At 40.6% G+C, this 24,318-nt stretch overlaps 3 protein-coding genes across 3 annotated transcripts; 2 read left to right on the top strand and 1 right to left on the bottom strand.

Moving 5' to 3' along the window:
• The first annotated feature begins 561 nt into the window (after positions 1-561).
• On the top strand, positions 562-3,465 carry LOC311037402 (uncharacterized protein). The gene is made up of 4 exons (XM_084046539.1): positions 562-797; positions 1,691-1,809; positions 2,645-2,782; positions 3,402-3,465. Exons 1-4 carry the CDS (start codon positions 578-580, stop codon positions 3,402-3,404), a joined length of 480 nt encoding a protein of 159 aa, XP_083902665.1. The 5' UTR covers positions 562-577; the 3' UTR covers positions 3,405-3,465.
• An 8,227-nt stretch (positions 3,466-11,692) lies between these two features.
• LOC311037855 (kelch domain-containing protein 3-like) lies at positions 11,693-14,244 on the top strand (the record flags this gene model as incomplete). Its single annotated transcript, XM_084047149.1, has 3 exons — positions 11,693-11,773; positions 12,977-14,028; positions 14,124-14,244. The coding sequence occupies 3 exons, from the start codon at positions 11,693-11,695 to the stop codon at positions 14,242-14,244; spliced, it is 1,254 nt and encodes a 417-aa protein (XP_083903275.1).
• A 1,096-nt stretch (positions 14,245-15,340) lies between these two features.
• On the bottom strand, positions 15,341-24,318 carry ddx54 (DEAD (Asp-Glu-Ala-Asp) box polypeptide 54). Its single transcript, XM_084046669.1, has 20 exons — positions 24,052-24,318; positions 22,882-23,005; positions 22,079-22,149; positions 21,771-21,959; positions 21,575-21,624; positions 21,452-21,493; positions 21,260-21,355; positions 20,780-20,901; positions 20,556-20,617; positions 20,146-20,277; positions 19,654-19,864; positions 19,118-19,249; positions 18,541-18,762; positions 18,298-18,371; positions 17,509-17,721; positions 17,156-17,307; positions 16,841-16,954; positions 16,641-16,745; positions 16,376-16,455; positions 15,341-16,030 (listed from the first exon to the last, which is right to left on the bottom strand). The coding sequence occupies exons 1-20, from the start codon at positions 24,166-24,168 to the stop codon at positions 15,771-15,773; spliced, it is 2,568 nt and encodes an 855-aa protein (XP_083902795.1). The 5' UTR covers positions 24,169-24,318; the 3' UTR covers positions 15,341-15,770.

Here is a 24,318-nt window from a genome sequence, read left to right as displayed (position 1 = left end):
ATAAATGTAGTGGAGTAAAAGTACAATATTTGTATACGAGATGTAGTGGAGTAGAAGTAAAAGTACTGGTTTCTAAAATATTCCTAATTTTTAAAAATGTCTTCCAAGATTTTTTTGGAAATGGGCTTGTTCTCATAAACCTGGTTGCTTGTTTCTCTCACAAAACATGGCAACGCACGCTGTGTCACACCCGGAAGCAGTAGTAAATATTGACATCTCAGAGCTCAGAGTTCAAATCACTTTGATAAGTGATTCTTTATTACATCATCACTAACCTCGCATCACCAGTCTTTCCACCTGCAGGTTCTCAAGCTATAGACCCCTTAACAGACGACGTCATACTGGCTGCGTGCAGCCAGTATGCGCGCAACGAAACCCATTATATCAGGTCTCGTTAGGACGCGTCTCACTAGCCAACACACACAAGAGGGGGTTGGGGTGTGCTGAAACCAGTGCACCCCGAAACAGGTTGGGAATTGATTGCGTGAAACAATCACCTGTGCGTCCAGGCTCAATGTTAGTAAACAAATAATTGGTCTATATACGATTTGAATTACTGTTTGGTGTAATCTGTGTCATGGGAGCTGTACTGACCAGCATTAACATGGTGAAGCCTGCTGTTTGCTTTGAGGAGGAGAAGTTCTGTCAAAGTGTGAAGAACCCTGGTTGTCTCAGCTATGATGGTGACAGCTTTGATCATCCAGACAGACAGACAGACAGACAGACATCTCCACTCTATGTGAACAGGAGTTCAGACACACACATACATGACTTTGAAGTGAAGAAGCTCATGTCAGGTAAAATATGTTTCAATGTTATGGGTTTACAGCAGGGGTCTTCAACGTTTTCAGGCCAAGGACCCCTTGGCTGAGAGCGAGATAAAGCAGGGATTTCATAGGCAGCTTCATAGACTTGTTTCACAGCACTATCATGTTGGATTCATGTTGATGTGTATTTCCAGACATTTAACCATGCACTTAAACAATACTTAGTAAACCCGACCTTTCACTCTGTACTTAGCCTGCTCTTTTCCCCCCTAAACCACTTTGCCAAAAATAGCAGATCTACAAGCTTGTAGATCTGCTATTTTTGGCTAAAGTTCTCCTCAGAATAGGGATGCTTGGTTGAAGTGGTTAATGTAAAAATCACACAAAGATTTGGCGGACCCCCTGTAATAAATACAATATTTAGAGCACAGTAATGTTATTTTGATAGATATAAGAAGAGTGTGCACTAAGAAAGAGTAGGCACTAATGAAGTGGGCACCTCAAATTTGCTATTTTGTCCAAAATGTAAAAAAATAAGTAAAGTGTACATATTTGAACATGCACGGTACATCACAATCACACTTAACTGTACCCTTGAACTTCTTGTTTATGCCCAAAATGATTGGAAATACAGGTTTTGTAGCAATTTAGCAATTGTAGAAATATTAGACCTTAATGGTCAAATGTTCATTCATGTTCTCTAATCATTTATAGCTTACATTGCTTAAGACCCTTTTCCAAATTTCTCTCTCTCTCTCTCTCTCTCTCTCTCTCTCTCTCTCTCTCTCTCTCTCTCTCTCTCTCTCTCTCTCCATTTTCGACCAAGTAGACAATTTTACATCGAGGTGCCCACTTTTCCTGTTACCATTCTGATATACAAAGTGTGGTGTATAATACGGTTGTCTACTTTCATTCCTCTGCAGAAGCCTTCCGTCTTGATGAGGTTCCCGGTAACTTTGTCCGCTCTGTGAAAAACGGCATTTTCTCCAGATCCATTCCAACCTCTCTGAAAGGCCCGCTGAGACTGGCAGCAGTTTCTAAGGTGAAGTTTATAACATTGTCACATGTTGTGACTATAAGGCAACCTTTATGTAATAATGTTGTGAAGTAACATATAAAAGCTAAATTATATTAATACATATTTCTTTTGTACATCACGGGTGTAAAGAGCATTTTAACCACAGCCTGCCTGTGATATTATAAGCAGGTTTAAGCAACGGTGCTGTCAAAGCTTTGATTGATTGATTGATTGATTTGATTGAATACTTTATTAGTCAACAGTTAGTGGTACAGTAAGACATTAAGGCTAAAAGAACACAAAAAAGTCCTGGGGACTGACTTGTTTCCATTGTGGTCCTATGCAGTGTTGTGTTCTAGTTTTTTTCGGAAGGTATACGCTACGATACGATGCGCGTGGTCGTGGGTATACGCTCTCGCGTTTTCAATGGATGAAACAGTTTTTGAAGGTATACGGTAGCGACGGAAAAAAATCTCAAGGTATACGCCGTACACAGCATCTGACGGTAGAACACACCACTGGTCCTATGTAGTCAATTCATCAACATACTGTAGCATAACAAATTAACACAATAATACTGTGACAATGACAATACATGTCATCAACAAATACAGTACAAAACACTACACTACACTACAAAAAAGAAAAACGGTGGCAGTGAATGACACCTCCTTTCGATTTACCTCCCCTTGTGGTCTCCTGATAGATGTTTTTTCAGGACAATTTTGAAAGAAACCAGTGTTACACATCCTTTAATGGATGGTGTCAGGGCAGTCCACCTTTTGGTGGCAGAGCAGTAGAATGAGAATGATCTGTGCTGTCCGAGCTCACTGTCAGATGGCTCCTTGTGTCTCCATAGGATGTCATTGAGAACATCTTACATTTGGAGGTGTCTTCAACACAGTCTGATGATTTTCTGCATTACGCCAGTGGTGGCGGACTGCTGCGGCCTGCGTGGATCAGACCCACTGGCACACAGATATATGGGGGCCATCAGGTACACTGTGTTTAGGTATTGATGTTGCCCTGACCTAGAATGGCTGTGATATTGTGATTGTGATAGATACACAGCCATAGATCACCCCCATGCCCTCGCGGGTAGCAGACTCATTGTGGCGGCATAAAACGTTGTGGCGCCCCGTGTGTACTCACCCAATAATTCCTTTCTGTGACTTATTTGGAGTCAGATATTGTCCTCTAGTACTTTAATTCATATCCATTTGAAAGTTCTGAAGGAAAACGTGTGATTAGTGAAATATCTTCACTTTTCCACAAGCTTCACACAGACAACATTCTCTGCCCGCAGCAGGGCCCAAAATGATTGCTGGACTGAACATATGAAAACGTCTATGGGGAGCACACACGTATGGGGCACAGAATTGACAGGTGACGATTAATTACCCCGCACCTTTCGCAAAGCACCTGTCGAGTTTAAATGCCACCACGAAGAGTCTGCTACCTGGGCGGGCCTAGGGGTGATCTATGGCTGTGTATTTGGAATACATGAAATGTATGCGATGTCACAGCCATTCTAGGGCTAGTATTGATGTTGCATCAATTTATTGGAATTGCTACTTCAACTTATTTAAATAACTCGTATCTCTCTGTTACACTAGTAGTTTGGCTATTGGTCTGGGCAGCTGGGAGATGGTCGGGCACATCTCCTTGGTCAGCACACTAACAGGCAAGCAGGTTTTTGAGTTATACAGCTTAATATTTGCAAAAGTCTTGACTCACTCATATTTCTGTTTTAAACGTTCCATTTCTCTAGGAAGGGAGAAATATGGGAACTCCAGCTCAAAGGCTCAGGGAAAACTCCTTACTCAAGGTGTAACACAACGTTCTGACTCCTTTATCATTTAATTTCTCATTTTCAGTTTGACCAGTTAAATGTCTTGAGTTACCTGAAATGCAACTCAAATACAGATCCATACTTTATACTGGAGAGATCTCTAGAATACCAAACCAAATACAACCACCCCAATAGCATAAGTTATATTGTCAACCTCAGTTGTGCATCAGTGCCTTTTTAATGATTTGCAAGGTCGATTGAAGGCAACGAAACACCACTACAAATTGATACGTGTGTGTGTGTGTGTGTGTGTGTGTGTGTGTGTGTGTGTGTGTGTGTGTGTGTGTGTGTGTGTGTGTGTGTGTGTGTGCGTGTGCGCGTGTGTGTGTGTGAGAAAGTGCATTTGGCTTCTTGACTGTTTGGATAAAGACACATCTAAGCCCTGTTTCAAAAAGCCCAACTACAAGTTCACAGCGCCTCACAATGTCGATGGCCAAAATGGGGATGCCAGGCAATGTCAAGACAGTCCACTATGATAATCAAACAATTTAGTGCCCACAAGTTATTACCTCAACGGTCGTGGTCTTTCCTTTAATCTTCTTGTTTTCACCGTCATTCCTCCCATAGATGTAGGAGACAGTTCAGTCAAGACTCCTGGACCACAGGCCCATCACCCAAGGAGAGATTCGCTACTTTGTGAGGGAGTTTGAGGTAAACCACGTTGAGCAAGTCACAGATGCACTGTCGGAGATGGAGAACACCCACAACACTGACACATGCTCTGTTATTGAGATGTTAAATAGGTTTTCACACATCCTTGGGAAGCCACAGTGTATCTGATGAAAGCTAGTCTAATCTGTGTTCGTAATGATAATGATCTTAATTTATATAGTACCTTTCATACATGGAATGCAGCTCAAAGTGCTTTACACAAAAAAGGAAGATCATAAAAAAATAAGTAATAAACAAGTACATAAAGAGGAAAGCATAAAGAAACAAATCAACTGTTTATTTTTATTTTTTTAAGAACAGAAAGAAGAAACGCTGTTTCCTGTAATGAAGGGGAAAAAATAACAGGGGTGTGAGCTATTAACTTCTATCATAGCAAGATATAGATTATATAGATTAAGATTTATATAGTGCCTTTCTCCAAAGCGCTTAAAAAATAATGTGTATTTACATTTCCCCCATTCACACACACATTGACACACAGACGGCAGCGGAAACCATGCAAGGCACCAATCTGCTCATGAGGAGCAGTAGGAGGTTCTTAGGGACACTTTGACAGTAACCCGGGGGATCAAACAGGGAACCTTCCGATTCCCAAGTGGCCGATCTAGCTCCAGCCTAACTGTCACATGATGGCCTACATGTGATATTTTTTATATGACTTAGCACAGGGGTCTTCAACGTTTTCAGGCCAAGGATCCCCTAGCTGAGAGAGAGATGAAGCAGGGACCCCCTACTCTATATTGTATAAAATTGTGTTTCAGATTACTTTTTTTTTTTTTACTTAGTCTGCTATTTTTTCCCTCTACACCTATAGCCTCTTTGCCAAAAATAGCCAATCTACAAGCTCTCATTAGCCGAAGATCTGATATTTTCGGCTAATGTTCCCCTCAGAAAAGGAATTCTAGGGTTCAAGTGGTTAATGTAAAAAAACTAAATACTATCACACAAAGATTTGGCGGACCCCCTATAGTAGCTCTGAGGACCCCCTAGGGGTCCCGGACCCCCTGTTGAAGACCCCTGACTTAGCAGAACTGTAAAAATAGGTTTGTGTGGTACAAGTTCATACATTTCTTACCGTGTGTTTTTATAGATCGTCAATAATAATAATAAGTGAATATAATTGACCTAAATCAGCAGTACCATCCCAACAAAAACGTCAGTTTAAAATGTACATGAGAGAATGAACAGATCATGTCCCTTTGGTTGTTCTAAAGGACAAGAGGAGGCCACAGGGGAGAGCAGACTTCTGGAGAACCTCCAGAAGATGGTGGTGGAAACAAATGAAAATGCACTGCCCAAATATACGGACGCCATGCAGGAGCACTTGTGTGATGTCATAACGCGCTGTAAGTCCCCGCCCACCCTCGCTCTCACTAGGGCAGGGGTCTTCAACAGGGGGTCCGGGACCCATAGGGGGTCCTCAGAGCTACTATAGGGGGTCCGCCAAATCTTTGTGTGATAGGATTTAGTTTTTTTACATTAACCACTTGAACCCTAGAATCCCTTTTCTGAGGGGAACATTAGCCGAAAATAGCAGATCTACAAGCTCTCAACGCCTCGTTGAGAGCTTGCAGATCGGCTATTTTTGGCAAAGAGGCTATAGGTGTAGAGGGAAAAAAGAGCAGACTATGTTAAAAAAAACACAATTTTATACAATATAGAGTAGGGGCTCCCTGCTTCATCTCTCTCTCAGCTATGGGGTCCTTGGCCTGAAAACGTTGAAGACCCCTGCACTAGGGGCTTGTCTTGTTTGTCTACTTAGACAGTTAAAACAATGTCAGATGTAGGTGTAGTTCTTTGGAATAACTACAATTCCATTATACCAACAAGTCAGTTTAAGACTGAGGAAAAAGAGAGAGAGAGAGAAATGCAATGACATCATTCAATGACATTGATATATTGATCGAATATTGAATAATATGCTGTTTAAAAAAATGTTTTACTTATTGCCCTTTAGCCATTTTAGAGTTCTCTGGCATTGAATTGCTTTGTAGCATGGAAGGAATGTGATTCACCCAAACTTGGCTCTTGTAAAGATATTTTGACTGGGAGTAAAACCTGTCTTGTCTTATGTAATTATTTATGTCTGGTTGTTAATTTGCTCACACAGTGGAGGCTGCAAATCACATGGCACAGAGAGTCCAGCAGAGGGAGCTAGATGCACACCAGGTAACATAACTGGCTCCATATAGACAATTGACTTACATTTATAGTAGCTTAATGCACCTACAGTATAATGCAGTCCATATTGTGAAAATCATTAGAATCCTAATTATATATTTTTTTGCATAGCAAATGATCCAGTTACATTATATGATACTGCTGATGAAATGTAGTCAGATACATAGATGTACAAACTACACAGAACCTTTCTCACTTGCTTTCTGTGACCATCTATGACTCCACCTGCCAGGATAACTAAACTTGTTTTGACTCTCTAATCATTAGAGAGTCATTTCGGCCATTTGAAAATAGCCGACCTACAAGCTCACAAAACATGTGAAATGGCATTCTGCATAATGAGTACTTTTACTTTTGTACTTAGTGCATTTTGATATCAATACTTTTGTATTTTTACTCATGTAAATTTTGAATTCAGGACTTTTACTTGTAACAGAGTATTTCTACATTGCAGTATTGATACTTTTAGGCTACTTAAGTAACAAATGTGAGTACTTTTTCCACCACTGATACCAAGTACCTCTTTTGTTGAGTTAAACAATACTTACTCTGACCTTTTTGAATCCTGCACCTGACAAATAACCCAATGTATGAAAAAAAGAACACTAAAGCTAATAAAAACTAAACTAAAACTAAGCGTTCTCACAAAAATAGAAACATAAATAGAAATATAAAATAGAAATAGAAAAACTAGCAAACCCGCCCTAAAAACTAACTAAAACTAACTGAATTAGAAAAGAAATAATGTCAAAACTAACTAAAACTAACTGAATTAGAAAAATAATTGTCAAAACTAACTAAAACCAAACTACAATGAAAAATCCATGCGTGTCTGCTTGCCCACATCAAGTCACTTTTTGACCAATGCGGCCCAGACCCCAAAATGAGTTTGACAAGCCTGGGCTAGACCATAGAGCAGGGGTCTTCAACAGGGGGTCCGGGACCCCTAGTGTAAAAGTTTTGTTTTTAATTTGGCTCTTGTATTTTGCACAATATCCTAGTTAGTTGTATTTGTGAAATAGCCTTATTTAGCCTATATAATTATTAATAAATAATTGTCAATGGGGGGGACCCCTCTTTCTCTTTTTTCTTCTTAGAATTGCTAAATACAACGCACAAGAACTTAGTATTGATAAAATTGATGATTTGCATAGCAAAGCGATTCGATACGATTATTTGCATTGCAAAACGATTCGACACGATACAAAGTCAAACGATACGATATTTTGCTGTTTGCATATCGATATAGTAGATTGTTGAAAATTAAAATCGATTTTTCGATGCAGTTACTATATCGTTACACCTCTAGTTCAAGTGGTTAACTTTTATCTGATCAGATTGAAGTCACATACGGAAATGTTTGTGTTGCTGATGGGTACGGTACAAACAGTAATGATCAGGACCAGGGGGTATAGCGTTAAAATTAACTCTGTTTGTAACCGAATACTTGTAACGAGCAACCTAACTCGTTAGTTTTGCAATTAGAGTACTCGGTAACTTAGTTACCTTTTTTAAAATAATGGCGTAACTTAGTTACATTTAAGGCATAATTTGGTGCCACAAAGGAAAAGGAAAATCCATCCGACACATTTGCGATGTTTGCTGACGTCACCAAATTTAGAGCGACGCCCCTCTGCACTCTGGTTGGTTAGGAGTTAACAAGGTCCTAAGACCATCGTTCCTGCACCGTTCGCCCAGACTTTTTTCTTTTGAAACAAAAAAAAAGGCTGGGATTCCGAGGCTAACGCCAAAGAGACTTGCTGAGGATTGACCAGAATGTTGCTGCACCACAAATTAACAAACAGCCGGTGAACTTAAAAATCACTCATCAGTGTTCTATTCATTGTAAGTTGAGCAGTAAAGTTACCCATGCACTATACTACGTAGTTCTTTCAATACTATCTTCGTCTAAATCAGGCATAGGATCAGAATGTCGCTGTGCCAACTATAAACAGTGAGTGTACTTATCAGTGTTCCTTTCATTGCAAGTATGCCGTAAAGTCACCCAAGACACCAATGCACCAGATAGTTCTCTCCGTGCTATCCAAGTGCAAGCCGTCGAAGGTCGGCTCCGCCTGTTGACTCTGCTGTTGATTTTCTTCTCTATTCTGTCCTCTCGTCTTTTTTTTTTTGCAAAGCATTCATGTCTGAATAATGTGACTGTCGGGCAGAAACCTTTTTTTCTTTATTTTTTTCTTCATAAATGAATGCCCTATTTCATATATTGTTGTATGATAGTGTCGCGCAAAAGTAGTACAACAGGCACTCTACAAGATCTTTGAAAATGTTCTCCTTTAACAGCATGTCCAAAAATGTATATGCCAGATTGAAAGTGGTTAAGTGTGTCTGTGGGCTTTATAAATGTTTAATCAATTAAAAGTATCAACAAGAGCTTGTGAGTAAATAATAACCACAGGACCACAGGTTCTATTTTCCAATTTCCTGAAAAGTTATGGTTTTGATACAAGGTTTCCACGTGACAACAACATGTAGGAAGGTAGGTCTTAACTAACACCCATTAAGACCTGAGGCTGGTTCTACAGTCTTCTGAAAACAGTTTTCTAAAAAACATATGTTTCGATTAATTGAGTAGCCTACAAAGGACCCCAATGGAAACAAGCCATAGTGCTTTCTTGGGTTTAAAATCCTCTTAACAGACAGTATTGAACTGTACTTCCCTGTGCTTGTCTTTGCAAACTGTTAATAAAGTATTCAATCAATCAATGCTATATCAGTGGTGCGCAAAAGTTTTTCATGTCAAATAATATATATTTGGTCACCCCATCTCAAAATGTTTTGTTCCAGGGATCCTGAGAAGCAAAGATTTGAGTAAAAACTGTTTGCTTAAAATAAATATATATATATATTCAAAGCAAAGTTTTTCCAAATATTTCAAAAATAATAGAGCGTCACTTCATGCCGCGCTATGAGCTTGTATATCTGCTATTTTTGGGAAATTGTGACACAAACACAGACACACACACACACACACACACACACACACACACACACACACACACACACACACACACACACACACACACACACATACACACACACACAGATGCTTCCTAGGATTGAATGAAAGGCTCCAGCATTAAGTGTGTGAGACCTAAATTCATATTAACGTTTGATATCTTTGTCTCTGCAACCTTGACATGCTTCTCAGGTGTGCTTTTATTTTGTCAACCTGACACTCAATGTTTTCTCCAGGATTTTCAGCAAAGATATTGAGCATAGAGAGTAAAGGTAGGGGCGGGGTATACTCCTGGGGGACCCCAGTGAAATGACATTCGATAGCAAAACAAACATATTTGGAACATATATAGAACATATTTACTGAAATCTATTTATTAATATACATTGACCCACTGCTTACAGATGGTGTTGTATTAGCCTCAGTACCAAAGTTTGCAGCCTGGTTGCTGTTTTTTTCCCCATAGCTATCTCTAAAGCCTGATTTATATTTAATTGTGTGCCAGTGTCTCACACTCAAGATAGCAGATCTACAAGCATGCAACCAAGTATAAATCAGGGGTGTAGTTCTGTCAGAGGTGAACTGGACCAGAGGTGGCCAGGCCTGTGGATTCTCAGTAGCATGCCCATGGTCCCACTGCGGCCTGTTTCGCAGGTCTGTCTTCACCTACTGTATATCAAACAATAAAAACAATGAAACCAATCAGTAAGACGGCCCCTCCCTCCCGTCTTACTTTTATTGTATGTATGTTTTAATATCCCAGTAAACAAACAAGGATGTGTTACAAAGCTCTGGGACGGTAATGGAGGCAGCAACAATTAGCTTCTCTGAGAACCTAATTGTTACTGCCTCGTCGATTGTAGTTCGCAGCTAATATTTGTTCCATATTGACAGTGGAGGACAACGTTTTTCCTCCACTGTCAATATGGAACAAATATTTGTTAGGAACTACATACAGTAGACCACATAAGACTACATTATGTGTACTTAGTAAGGTGCTGCAGCAGAAAATAGATCCGTATCTGAAATTGGTCAGTATGATTCACCTCTATTTTATACAACCTGACTGGCCATCCTTTGCCATGTGTTGGGTGCCACAGTATATACAGAGAACAGAATATGCCACAGAATATTTTCTATAAAACTATCCTTGGCAAACTGCCCATAACCATGTACATAAAGTTTTAGTTTTTGTTCTTGCAAGGTAGTCACAATTCAGCAGGCATGGAACAAGTTGTCCATGTGGCATTTCTGCCAGACTGCCAGTCAGTCTCATCATGATTTGTGTGCATGGGGATCTCATCTTAAACAAGCTCAGTGCTTAATGAGTCTGTTTAGTAAACCTTGTATTGTGAATTTGTACTTCTATGTACTGATGTTCTCATGTCTTACTAAATAAAGTACATCAATCAATCAGTTTGTATGTAATTGCATGTGGCAGAGAAATATTCAACGTCTTGAGATACCGAAACCTTTATTAGCCTACAGACAGACTGATGTTTTCTTGCTGACATTTGCAGTTCAGATTCCATGACAGGTCACCTACTGAACTGAGCTCTCTTGGCCCGATTTAGTCGTTCCTCAAAAAAAACTCTTCTGGAGTTCGTGCTTCTACCCAAAGACCTACAGCAGATCCCTTGAACTCAAGAGCACACCTATTCTTGCTAGTGAAGCTTTTCTTTTCAGTTTTACAATGAGATTAAAGGACCATGCGATACAAGCATCAGCACGTCATTGTCTATTCACAGCTTTGGTCATATATCATATCGTTGCTGTCGGGTGGAAACCTTGTATGTTCAAAACCGTATTAAAAAAGAAATGTAAACATATTTGTAAATAATTGAAATAGCCCACCTACAGTACAAGCATGATCGAGCTTGTATATCTGCTTTTTCACTACTTTTGTGCGACACGCTTGTATGAAATAATAGGGCATTCATTTACCAAAAAAACAAAAAAGCTGAAATATGGACTTACGAGGTTTCTGCCCGACCGCAACAATATATGAAAATATGGGCTATTTTCCCATTAATGGCTTTATTTTTAGATTGCACTTTTGTTTACTGTGGTGTGGTTGATGGCTGACATGCTACATCTGCTCTTGCTGGTTCTACAAGACAAGTTTATAACAAGCAGTTTCAGTAATCACTGGAAATAAAAGAGGTTTATGGTCCAAAATCCTGCTGTTGTCTGAGCCCTGTCACATTGGTGCATTGGCTGGGATGATGAGTGGCCCTGATGAGGAGCAGCCAGACAGTCTGGCTATCAGCCCCAGCAGTGTGGGGATCAGCAGCATCCTCATGGCAGTGAGATTTTGTCTATGTGGCGTGGGTGGTGGCTGATTTAGCAGTCACACCTGGTCTCTGTCAAACTAATTAGACTCAGAGCCTAGATGCAACTACAGGCCTGTTGGTATTGAGCTAATCGATGCATATTTGCTACCACCATAAAAACCTCTATATGGCGTGTAAGAAGAAAGTTATTTTTGACAACAAGACACCTTTTCATTCTGCCAACCAAAACAGTTCTGACACCTGGATATTGGACATTTGTCACAGAGGTATGGATGTTTTACATTTTTTGGCGACAGTTTGTATTTATGTAACTCAAGGTCACTAGAGGGGAACTGAGATGTTTGTAGACTCCTCACTGAGGTTGGCTGAGGAGTCAACAGCCAACGTCTGTTCCCTCTGCTTTCACTGCTGACAGAATAGCCTGGTCTGAATACGGAAATGAAAAATAAATATATCATGACCACCTACCAATCACACTGTCGGAACCGTCCGAACACGATTCGGAGAGTAAAAACATAGTGGGCTGGGGTGACCACCGCCCATAAGAAATTCTTATTGACGTCATTTTGTAGTTCTAACATACCCTATCCAAACTAGTTCGGACGTCAGACATGAAGCATGTAGCTCCTTAGATCTGCTCTTACAGGTGTAACAGCCCTAATTGGCGTGAGTTCAAGTGGGCTAGCCTGTTTTATACCCCGGAGCATAATCTGCCAAATGGATTATAAAACAGGCTAGCCCAGAATACATATACTTTACTAGTCCAGATTATATCCCCTTATGTTTTTCATAACACCCCCCAACACACACACACACACTCATGATATATATATTTTGGGCTAGACCAGACAATATATCTGTTGTCCAGATTAAACCTTGTGTGTTTTTAATGAACAAGTCTGTATTTCAAAGTCCAGATTTCCTTCCATCATATTTTACATATTTTGGGCTAGACACAGTTACAATCTGAAGAGATCTGTATGAGCCTACCTGGGGTGTGTGGGGTAGCAAGTGATCAACTTGCCATATTAGGGAGGTCAACAGGCATGAGCTTTGCAGATTGGTCGACCTTCATGTGACATTTAAGCGTTGCTGTGCCAATATAAGTGGTAGCGTGCACAATATCACACTCTTATTTTACAAAGCAATATTTCAGATAGACTTGTCTGTATCTGTTGTTTTCTGCTCTTCGGTATGTTATGCTGGGCTTTGCAGCTGAAAGGACGACCATATAGAACCTTGCATGCCGCTGTGGCAGTGGGCCACAAGGTGTACTCCTTTGGAGGGTACAAGACTGGTGGGAGTCAGATCGGTGTACTTGTCTTCAACACAATCTCTTTGTGCTGGCTGACGTTGCCCCCAGTGACAACTGAAAGTAGAGAACATCCCCTTCAGGTTCCCTCCAAGCGCTACGGCCACACAGCTGTGCTGATAGAAGCTATCGTCTACATCTGGGGGGGTTTTACTGACAATGGGGAGTCCTGTAATGTGCTTTATGCATTTGATGTCGACACCCACAGATGGTTCAAGCCCAAGGTTTCTGGAACTGTCCCACAGGCAAGGCGTGGCCACTCGGCCTGTGTCTCGGGTAAGATCATGTATATATTTGGAGTATTCGACAAGCTGACTGGATACACTAATGACATCCACAAGCTGGACACCAACACAATGGTCTGGTCTTTAATCAACACCAGAGGCACTCCGGCTCCTGCTTCGGAATGTCACTCTGCCACCATGATCGGGACGAAGATGTATGTATTTGGGGGCCATGGGGACCAGGTCAAGATCAACGAGCCCAGTAAAACCATCAGAGTGTTTGACACAGAGACCAACCGCTGGCTGAGCACACCCTCTGCACAGCTTCTTCCTGAAGGACGTGAGGGTCATTCAGCCTTTGCCTACAAAGGCGAGCTGTACATATTTGGTGGTGACAACTGTCATCTGGACCGGACCTTCTATGATGTGTGGAAATTCAATCCAGAGACCTTCTCCTGGATGAACGTAAAGCCACGGGGGAAAGGCCCGTGTTCACGGATGTACAGGATGTGCTGTTGCATGGTGGGAGATCGTATCATCTTCTTTGGAGGATACAGTCCTGATGACCTGTACATCTTAGACCTTAGTCCTAGTCTGAAGACGTTATGCAAGCTAGCAGTTATTCAGGACGGTCTGGAGCATTTGGGACTCCCGCATGATATCAGGTGGGAACTGGCAGCCATGACTACCAACAGCAACAGAAAGAATAACATAGTCAAAAGAACTAAAACGTATACTAAACTAAAAATGTATAGATAGACGACAAAGGCAAAGAACAAGTTTCAGGCAATGGAAGGTACCCTTAAAATGGGGTTCCTTCATTCAGATGTGAAAGAAAGCAGAGCACAGAAATGTGTCACCAGGAACTAAGCAGCACCATACAGGAGAAAAGAGAACTACCAACTGATCTGCGCCAGGGCAGACATGGCTGCAAAGGAGATCCCTAAGAATGTTGAAAATTATATATTTCTATGTATACACCCAATTGATTTCCATCAGGAATGGCTGCACAACACTGAGTTGGACATTTGGCACTACATTTGATATGGACACACAAAAGAAGGAATGAATAGAAAGAGATGCTTTGGGCAAAGGAATGGACAGTTGTGGAAAAGGATTTTTGTAAAGGAGAACTGGGAGTGGGAAATGACTTCAAAAGCGGAGACCTTTGTTAGATAATTCTTCTCAGCATTTCTGCTTTATTGTGAGACAGTGAGAAGAGAAACAGGACAGGCTTGAGGGGGATTGACATGCAGCAAAGGCCCTCTGACTGTTCTGTTTAGAAGCCTGCCCAGTTGGAAACACTTTAGCCTAAGATGTGTGCTTTTACCAGGTCAGCCTCCGCCATTTTTTTGCTGTCATGTTTGATGCAATGATGAGCTGTCAGTAGATGACATCAGAATGTTATTGTATAGCAGGGTTTTATGTGTATTTTAGTTATTACTTTAACTGCGTTACAGGTGGCCTGTACATTTTATTGTGGTTGATTATAACATGTTTTAGTTCTACTTTCTGGTGCTAAACTCCTCTGCGGTAGTTTAATTAAAGTTATATTTAAACTGCTGGTGCGGGTGTGATTGCTTTAGGAACTGCTCTTTTCATGAACTTAGCTGTATTGTGTGTGTGTGTGTACTGAAATTGGAGACTTAAAAACTTTTACAAATCTACGAGCTCAACAACAGGGTGATACAAGTCTTTCTCCGAATAGTTTTTCATCAGTATTTAGTCTGTCTGCACAGCAAATCTGGGAACTCAATCGGTGAAAAAAAACGAATATTTAGGCATGCACGATTTAAAATGTTTAACTGTCAATGGTGAAAATCTAGGTGTTCTCGTCGATGTTCCTCATTATTATATGGGTTAAACCCTTGTTTAACTGAATCCAACAGAGGAAGAATGACCATCTCCTGTTGATGGTGGTGGGTAACATTTTAAATAACTGTCCACGCTTGTCCAGATTTATTTGATAATGGTAAGCAACATGATCAAAAAGGAATGGATGAAAAACAATGTTCTGTAACAAAGGAAGGCTGACAAACCCACTACAATGTAAACTTGTGTTTTACTACTTTACCATGGAATTGACAATTATTCTGGACACAAATACTTGAATCACTTTATTGCTCATAATAAAACATTCCATTTCCATGCTCTTATTTATACAGGTAAATCTTCAGCTATTTAAGCCCAGTAAATATTATTGGGGGTTGAAATAATATGTAACCTTTAGTTTGTTATTCATTGTGTTGCTCAAGTCAAAAACTTGACTTGTATGTCCTCTGAGCGCTTTAAGAACTTTAAACCACATTCTGTCCACAATGACATGAAAACGCACAACAGGAAATATTAATTGTGAATTTCAAAATTTGTAGTAGAAAGAAGAAACTATTAATCTCTCAACCTCCCAGCAAGTCTTCCATCATGCCGGCATAGATGACTGATTTCTCCACCTCATCTTTCTCTTGCTGCCCCCCTAAAATTTCTTCTTCATTTTACCCTTCTTGTGGGCTCCGCGTCCAAAGCCTGACCTCTTCACTTCTTGCAGCCTTTGTTTACCTTTGCCACGGAGGTCCTTGAGACCTCCGCTTTGTAAGAACTGATGCTTCTGTTTTTTCTTGCGCTGCTTCAGGATCTGTGCCTTGCTCCTTAACTCGGTTCTCACTCTCTTGCCATCGTTCTGTTGTGCTCCTGGAGGGCCCGGGGCTTGCGGACCTCGGCGGCCTCGACCGCGACCTGGCGGAAAATTAATTAAGACGGTGAGAAGGTAGTCGATGAAGAAGGCATTTTATCATATTGTTGCATGCAGCAAACACAAGATGAGGCAGAATCGTTGGGTATATAATGATAGTATGACTAAATGATTACAATTAATGTGATTTGTCATGTGAAATCATGTTATATTAAACATTTCACTTCATATTATAGGGATCTTCAGTATTGTAATGTTTAGGTAACTTAAAATAATCAGATACCATAATTTCCAACTCCGCTGATAAGAGTTTTAGCAGGATCACCATTCATATGAAAGTAATCTTCCTAAACCTATTGACATTGTTAAGACTGAAGATGCTCTCCTACCTCTCCCAGCCTGGTTCCCCCTCGTCTCTGTATCAGAGTCTCCATCATCCACCTTGTACTTCTTCTTCCACTCCTCATAGCTGCCACAGCATTAAAGTCATAACTCATTCCAGCATAATGTAATAGCAGTGTCTGTGCAACAATATATCAATACAGAAGCGATAAAATCAAAACAGTATTGATTATTACTACTGAATGCTAAAGCCAAGTGCAAAAAGTCATAACTGACTTTTTGTTTGTCGTTGTTTAATGTTACAAAGGATACAAGTTCTTTTTGCTTTTGGAAACCACCTGTCCACTCTCTGTTTTTGTTTTATTCTTCAGGTTTTCTTTTCCTGTATTTGTGACAAAGCGCTTCTTCTTACGATCCCTGCAGTGAGAGAAAAAAGGACATTTAATATATATCAAAATGGGAACTTCAGTAAGCTTATGATTGAGTGGCAGTGTACACATGTCTGACTCTACCATTTCATCATATGTTTGTGCTGGTTTAGTCGGTCACCCTCATCTCCCATCATGTCCAGAACAGCTGAGGAGGCCTGCTGTTCAAACGCAGTACCTTCTCCTCCCAAACGTAAGCTAATAAACAAAACAAGAAACAAAATACATCAGACAAAGGTTACACCATTTATATCAGAGATTACATTAAGGCTTAATTATCATTTGTACCAATGAATCATTCTCACCACGATAACCAAAAAGAACTACCCGAGTACCCGGTAAAGAACAGAGAAACTATAGGCAAAGTAATAAACGCAAGGATAAGGATAACTTCTTTACCCTCTCTCTGAGTGCTGGTCCTTGGGCTGGTAAGGGACGTAGTACTCTTCATCTTTGCCCTTCTGTCTGCTCTTCTTGCTTCCTGGCATTTCTGCATCAACATCCTCCTGTGGTTTTCTCCTTTTTCCACCAACCACCTCGGAGAAGACTCCCTGCAGCCAAAAAGCAATTACAACCACAGGAAAGCTTGGTTAACTGAAATTTTAAATAGCTAATGAAACAAAGTATTATATTAAATTGATTATACAATGACAACATGAGAGGCTTTTTCAGCTCATTACAGCTTTAATAAAAACACATATAAATGAGATCAAACTAAAGGATTCTGCCAGTTTTTACTGACAGGTTCTCACCTGTAGAGACTCCTCTTCCTCCTCGCTGTTCCCCTCACCATGGTCAATGGAAGTCGAGGTGCTTGGGATAGGGACCTGGTGGAGCCTGCTTTCTGCAGCCAGCTGCTCTCTCTTCCTGCTAAACTTGTCCACCAGCCGCTTGTCTTTTGACCGCTGGGCTCGCATGACCTTACTGGCCACGGTCTTACTGCTCGAGTTTATTTCAAAGATGGTCTACAGGACACAAGCAAACGCACCGGAAAAACGTATGTTTCTATATCAGTGGTGCTCAATCTTTTTCATGTCAAGGACCCCCAAAATGATATGTATTTGGCCGCAGACCCCTATCAAAATATTTTGTTCCAGGGACCCCACAGAAGCAAATATTGTTCGCTTTAAAAATATATATATTCAAAGATTTGCACACATTTTCACGATTTTTCAAAAATAGCAGATCTACAAGCTCGTAGCGCGGCACTCGGTGCTGCGCTATGAGCTTGTATATCTGCTATTTTTGAATAGCCCAAAATGTAAAATAATGCTTTTTAGCTCAAATCTAAAACTGAGACAGTTCCAGGTCTCAATGGGTTAATCTGATTTAAGTATAATATAAAGCTTAAGTGGCCAATCGATTCATTGTAATGTATGAAACTTTTTATTCATATTTTTAAAACCCACTTCTCGATCATTTGATTAATCGAAAAGTAATGGATAAGATAATTGCTAAGAAAATGATTGATAATTGCAGCCCTAAAGTCAGCCCACAACCCATTCCACAGGGTGGAACTCAAAACTGGTAACAATACTCACCGATTTGGCCTTGTAGCTTTTGATGGAATCCACCATGTGGAGGCGCTCAAGTTCCACTTGTTCCAACCCTAACCCTGAAATGAAGCAATAAAGTAGTTTTAAAGAATCCAAAACGAATGCTCAAGACAAATGCAGAGACATGACAGAGAAACAGTAATCCGAGCAATATTATTACCACATCAGCAATTTTAAATTTTCATCATGACCTCCCAACAAAAATAATAATGATCATCCTATCCTTACCTAAAAGCGGGTGAACAGCCATAGTGGACAGGTCTATGTTCTTGACCCGTTTGAAGGACTCAGCCGATGGACTTGGTCGGGACTTGAGATACTGCTTGTAGGCATTGTCTGAGACCTGCAGGGTGTTCTGCAGGTCAATGGAGTTCTCGTGGGCTATGATCAGATGAGACCCTTCATCGTCAAGGATACTTTGGGGGACTCGCCCAAACACACCATCTGCAGCTGGACAAAGGGACAGGGGTTTGTGTTGGATGGAGTGTTAGAGGGATATAACAAACCTTTTAGTAGGGCTGGGAATATTATTATTATAATAATATCGATAGTGTGATGTGTGACTAGATATCAGGTATTTTGGATTTCTTTATATTGTGATATGACATATGTTGACTTTTCCTGGTTAAGGTTTTAATTACTTGTGCTCTATTTTTATGTTACATCCATTTTTGAAAAAAGACCTTGTAGATCTGCTATTTTTTGCAATCGTTGATTTTGTCCATATCGCCCAGCCCTACTTTTTTAGTTTCTTTAAAAGAAATCATCTATAAGTTCTCCATTGGCAGGCCTTATGTAGGCTTACCATTTGTGTGTTCTGGTGTGGCCATTTGGATGGGTCTGCCAAGGAAGAGGTGAAGGTCATAGACAAATGGCACTTCATCTGGACATACCAGACTGTAGGCTATGCCACTGCGTCCAGCACGTGCCACACGACCTGTAAAGGATAGACAAAAGATGACCATATAAATCACAATTTAAAGCTGCACTGTGGGTGTTTCAACAGATCTGTGCTGCAGAGCTCTAAATCATAGGAGCTTAGAATTGGCCCGGATTTTGACGACATGCTTTAGAAGGAAAAGGAAAATAATAACATGGACATGTGTATATATTGGTTGGCGTCTCAATGAAACCTTCATACCTTGGTCATCAAACCTTTTTCACTGAATGTTCTCTTAGATAAAGTTAAGATCAAATAGCTTTAGACACTGTAAGTGTTAGAAAATATTTCAAACACGCAACATCTCTCAAATACCCCATTAGGCTGTTATGTTTGCCCTTGAATACCTTTTTTAAATTTTTATAAATGCTTAATGTCTGCATTGTGTTTGGGTCACTCACCGACTCTGTGCAGGAAGAGTTTGGGCTTGGAGGGGAAGTTGTAATTGATGACATTGTCCAGCAGGGGGATATCTATACCACGAGCTGCAACATCTGTCACAATAAGAACCATAGCCTTCCGGTGGACAAATTTTCCTATGTTGATCTTTCTGGCAGTCTGGTCCAGGGCACTGTAGATATAGGCACACTCCACACCTTCTGACGACAGCAGCTGCACATGGGACACAAAAAGTAGTTCAAAGGCAAAGCAAAAAATGCACATCAATCTATAAATTCAAGGAATCGCTGTAAATGTCTGTCCTTAGCATATCTCGATCGACTTCACACTTGGCAGGTGTATTGCAAATGACCCAAAGGAGGGCAGAGTTGATCGGACACGTCAAATATCCATATCGCAGTTCTCGACAATGCAGCATTTCTTCGGGTTAATCACACTATCAATCTGTTTTAGATCCTTCTGTCATATGACACCAAGAAGAACCAGTGTCTCACCTCTTTGACGTACTCTACATGGTGTTTGGTGGCAACAAACACCACCGTCTGCTCCTGGGGTTTCACCACATTTCTCAAAAGATGAAGGAGTAGCGCTGGCTTGTCATCTATACGCAGATTGAAGAATGACAGCTGTGGGGAGAAGAGAAATGAAGATATGATGGAGCGGTGAGTTTGGATGTTCTTTTTTTTTTGATCGAGACCCAAAAGAGAAATATGGTGTCTCCCTGGGACCCAAACTTACAAAAATGCATTATGGATGAAATACTTAAGGCCTATTTAAAAAAAGAGCTAAAATAAGCCGATATTTATTTGCGGCCTAAAAAGGGTTCTGACCCCATGTTTGTTTCTATAAGTAAAGCTCTCCTCTAAGTAACATTATGATGCGTTTCGTTTTCTAATCCTTTTACCTTGAGCTGCTCATTTAGTTTAGTGTCCACATCCAAACGAACCAGCACTGGTTCTGTCAGCCCTGGGAACAAAAACAATTTGATTATCCCCTTGTCTTCCAATGCAACATGGCAACTATGCCATAAGAAACTCAAGAGTTGCCATGAAGGTCAATATTATGTTGTATGAACCAAATACCAGAACATAATGAAAGCCCTAACAACGATGATGACAACAGTCTTACCTGCTCTAGCAAACTCCACGATTAATTTGGGCAAAGTGGCAGAGAACAACAGGGTTTGTCTGGTGTCTGGAAGTCTACGGATGATCTCCGTTAGCTGTTCAGCAAAACCCATCTCAAACAGTCTAATAGGAAAAGGTAACATAGACATACATATTCAACTACATGATAGAGCCGTTTCAGTTGCTGCCCCCTCCCGGTGAAAAGCACTCCCTAACCACAGCAAAGAGGCCCCCACCCTCCCACCTATCAAAACCACCCTCAAAACCAGCCTCTTGAAAAAAAGAATTCCCCAGCTTACTCCCCACCCCTCTTGGTTTTACTTTTAGACAAAAATATCATTTATCTCTATTTCTTCCCCATGTTAAGTTGCTTTGAGTACTTAGAAAATAGCTATATAAATGGATAAATAGAGGTATTACTATTATTACATCGGCATATAATTCAGTAATAGCACATGTGGCAATCACAGGTATTTCTTACCTGTCAGCTTCATCAAATACCACATACTCCACACCATGTAGTTTCAAGTTCATATCCCTGATAACATGCATGAGCCGACCAGGAGTACCGATGATTCTGCAGAAAGATGAACAATATTACATAAACATAGGGCCGAGGAGGCTATATTGACTGGCATTGTATCAAAAATATCCCTGCTTCAGCGCTACTTACATGTCCGGGTTTTCATGAAGAGCAGCAAACTGATCATCCATGCTGAAAAAGAGAAAATACTTTTAGACCCTTTTATGATGGGACAGTGGAATGAATTTCAAACTTCAACAAAGCCAGACCCACCTATCTCCACCAAGGATCAACGCAGTCTTGAGGCCTGTGAATTTTCCCAACTGCAAAGCCAAAATAACAAACATTACTGTTAGGCTAACCAATTAATATGGAGGCAGCAAAAACACATGTATTTAAAATGTCCCTCTTTAAGAGACACTAAACACTAAGCTACAATAAAGATAAAAGAACCTAAGATTTTACTGACCTCTTTGGTGAACTTCATGGTCTGCAGGGCCAGCTCTCTGGTGGGGGACAGGATAAGGGCCCGGGCTCCTGTTTGAGCTTGGGGGGCTTTCAGCTTCTCAAACATGGGTATCAGGAAGGCAGCCGTCTTTCCACTACCAGTCCGTGCCATGGCTACTAAATCCTTACCATCCAAAATCACTGGGATGGTCTATAGAGGGCGAAGAGAATAATGTGGAATACAATATTGTTGCATTTGTAGTCACTAAAGTGCGCAATGCGGGAAATCATCTCTTTAAAGTGTCATAAGCCGACAAGTCGTTGACTAACCTTCCTCTGGATTGGGGTCGGCACTTTGTAGCCCTTCCTCATGACTCCTTTAAAAACGGGGTAACTGAGACCTGAAATGATACAAGTTTATTCAATACTGTCTATATGCTCCACAATTATTAAGCTAGTAAAGAGATGTAACTGATGTACCCAGTATAAGGTTACGTTTTGATACCAAATTAAACTAACTACAGGAGTTGTCACCATAAACAACAACAACTTTTCATTCTGTGCCCTGCCATGTCTCTTTCTGTAGTATTATTTAGGGTCCAGGGATCACCAGGGCTCCAAATGGACCCTTATGCATCTGTAACTCTGAGATCGGGCAAATGGAACCAAATGGACCTTTCCAGGTCCAGATGGTTCCAGAGTTAAATAAACACTGAGGATTTTCCAGTATAGATCGGGGTCTGTGGCCTAATGCATATCAAACTGGGGGGGTCATTGGAACGAAAAAGGTGGTTAGTTATCTAAAGCAATGGTGTCAAAGTGGGATTTGGGAACCCCCAGGGGTCCTTGAGGGGGTTTGAAAATGAGTAACAGTTTAATTTCACTATTATTCCACTGGCTAGAAGTTGGCCAGGTGAGAGAATGTGTCAGACTGACTATTCTCATGCAAGTTTCACACTAGTCTCCACTGTTATCTCTCCCGCATACAGTATAGACAGTTATAGAATTCTATACTTTATTTTTATTTTTTTTAATGAGCTAATATGTATCATTTTGGGGGTCCTTGATGTATTTTTCACACTGATCTAAAGCTATAATGCTACTACATTTATGTTCTGCTCAGGCTATATTACCCATGGACTGAAATCCTCCCGACTTCTTTTTCTTCTTGTTCTGGGCCCTGACCATCTCTCTGGTGTCAGGTTCCACATCGGACAGACAGTCGGCGGTAGGGAATCGAGGCAACTTCTTTCCAAGCTGAAAAACGAAATTGTATTAGAATCGGATTCAGTTTTACTTGTCACATCACAGGTGTAAAGCAGCGGGTCAGAGACAGGGGGAAAGGGAAAGAGACAGAAACAGGTTAAATAGAACACATTTTGAAGCATTAGCATTATGCAGGTGGGGAAAAAGTGGCAGTAGTTTCTTAAGGTGTTTTATAGTCTAGACCAGTGGTTCTCACGCCCTTTCAGGCCGTGACCCCCCCCCCCCCAATATTCAGATTTTAACTGTGGACCCCCCCCCCCACCCTGATAAGCACTTGGAAATGTAGGAGTTGAGGCATTACATTTAGTTTGACTTGGTTCCACAGATAAATATTGTGAAAATAGCAGATCTACAAGCGTAGATCTGCTATTTTCATACTTTTTGTCTCTTTCTTATATTATTTGACAATTTGGCCAATGTTTGACCAGTTTTTAAAAGTACAGTTTGTTGATTATATTTGTTGCAGTAATGGTCTTTTGATAATAAAAAAAATGTTGGCCTTAAAAGTCCTTAAATTGTCCCTTCACTGTCGACCCACAGGTTGAGAACCACTTGTCTAGACCAGTTTGTACAACATGGAAAGGTAAAGAAAACACACACACACACACACACACACACGCCTCGTTCAACACTCAACAGGATAAGGTAACAGCAACATGTCAGTCAGCTGTTATTACCAGGTATAACGTGTAAGTGCAACTGTATACTGTAGTGGCTGAAGTGGTATTATGTTTTGTAATAATAATCAACTAGTAACTAAAGTTTTCATATAATTGTAGTGGAGTTAAAGTATAACATTTGCCTCTGAGATGTAGTGGAGTAAAAGTAAAAGTACTGAAAATTGGAAATACTCCAGTAAAGTAAAACAAATACCTCAATTGTACTTAAGTACAGTACTTGAGTAAATGTACTTAGTTACTTTACAGCACTGCCAAAGCCCGATTAGTGTTTGAGACCCTATAGAGCCCAAAGTCACCACATCAATCTGAGGTTCTGTTTGTTAAGTAAATAACGAGTTATAAAAGTAATATCCTTACATTATCATCGTCCTTGATTTCGGCAGCCAGCTCAAAATCTCCATCTGAATCCACCTCGGCGTCTCTACGGCCATTATGTCTCCTTTTCTTTGTCAGTTTCTTCTTTCTCTGGGCCATACTTCCACTGGCAACGGTTAGCTATCTTTTAAAAAGATGTGTAACACGTTCGACGTTACAAATAAGAATAAACAGCCGAGTTTTAGCCCAATAGTTTCAACGCACGACAACACCACAGCGCGCAGACATTTTGTTTTCCTCAAACACGTG

Source organism: Gymnoscopelus microlampas (assembly GCF_963454915.1).
Source record: "Gymnoscopelus microlampas genome assembly, chromosome: 21".
NCBI classification, from domain to species: Eukaryota; Metazoa; Chordata; class Actinopteri; order Myctophiformes; family Myctophidae; genus Gymnoscopelus; species Gymnoscopelus microlampas.
This window is presented reverse-complemented; position numbering and strand designations above follow the sequence as displayed.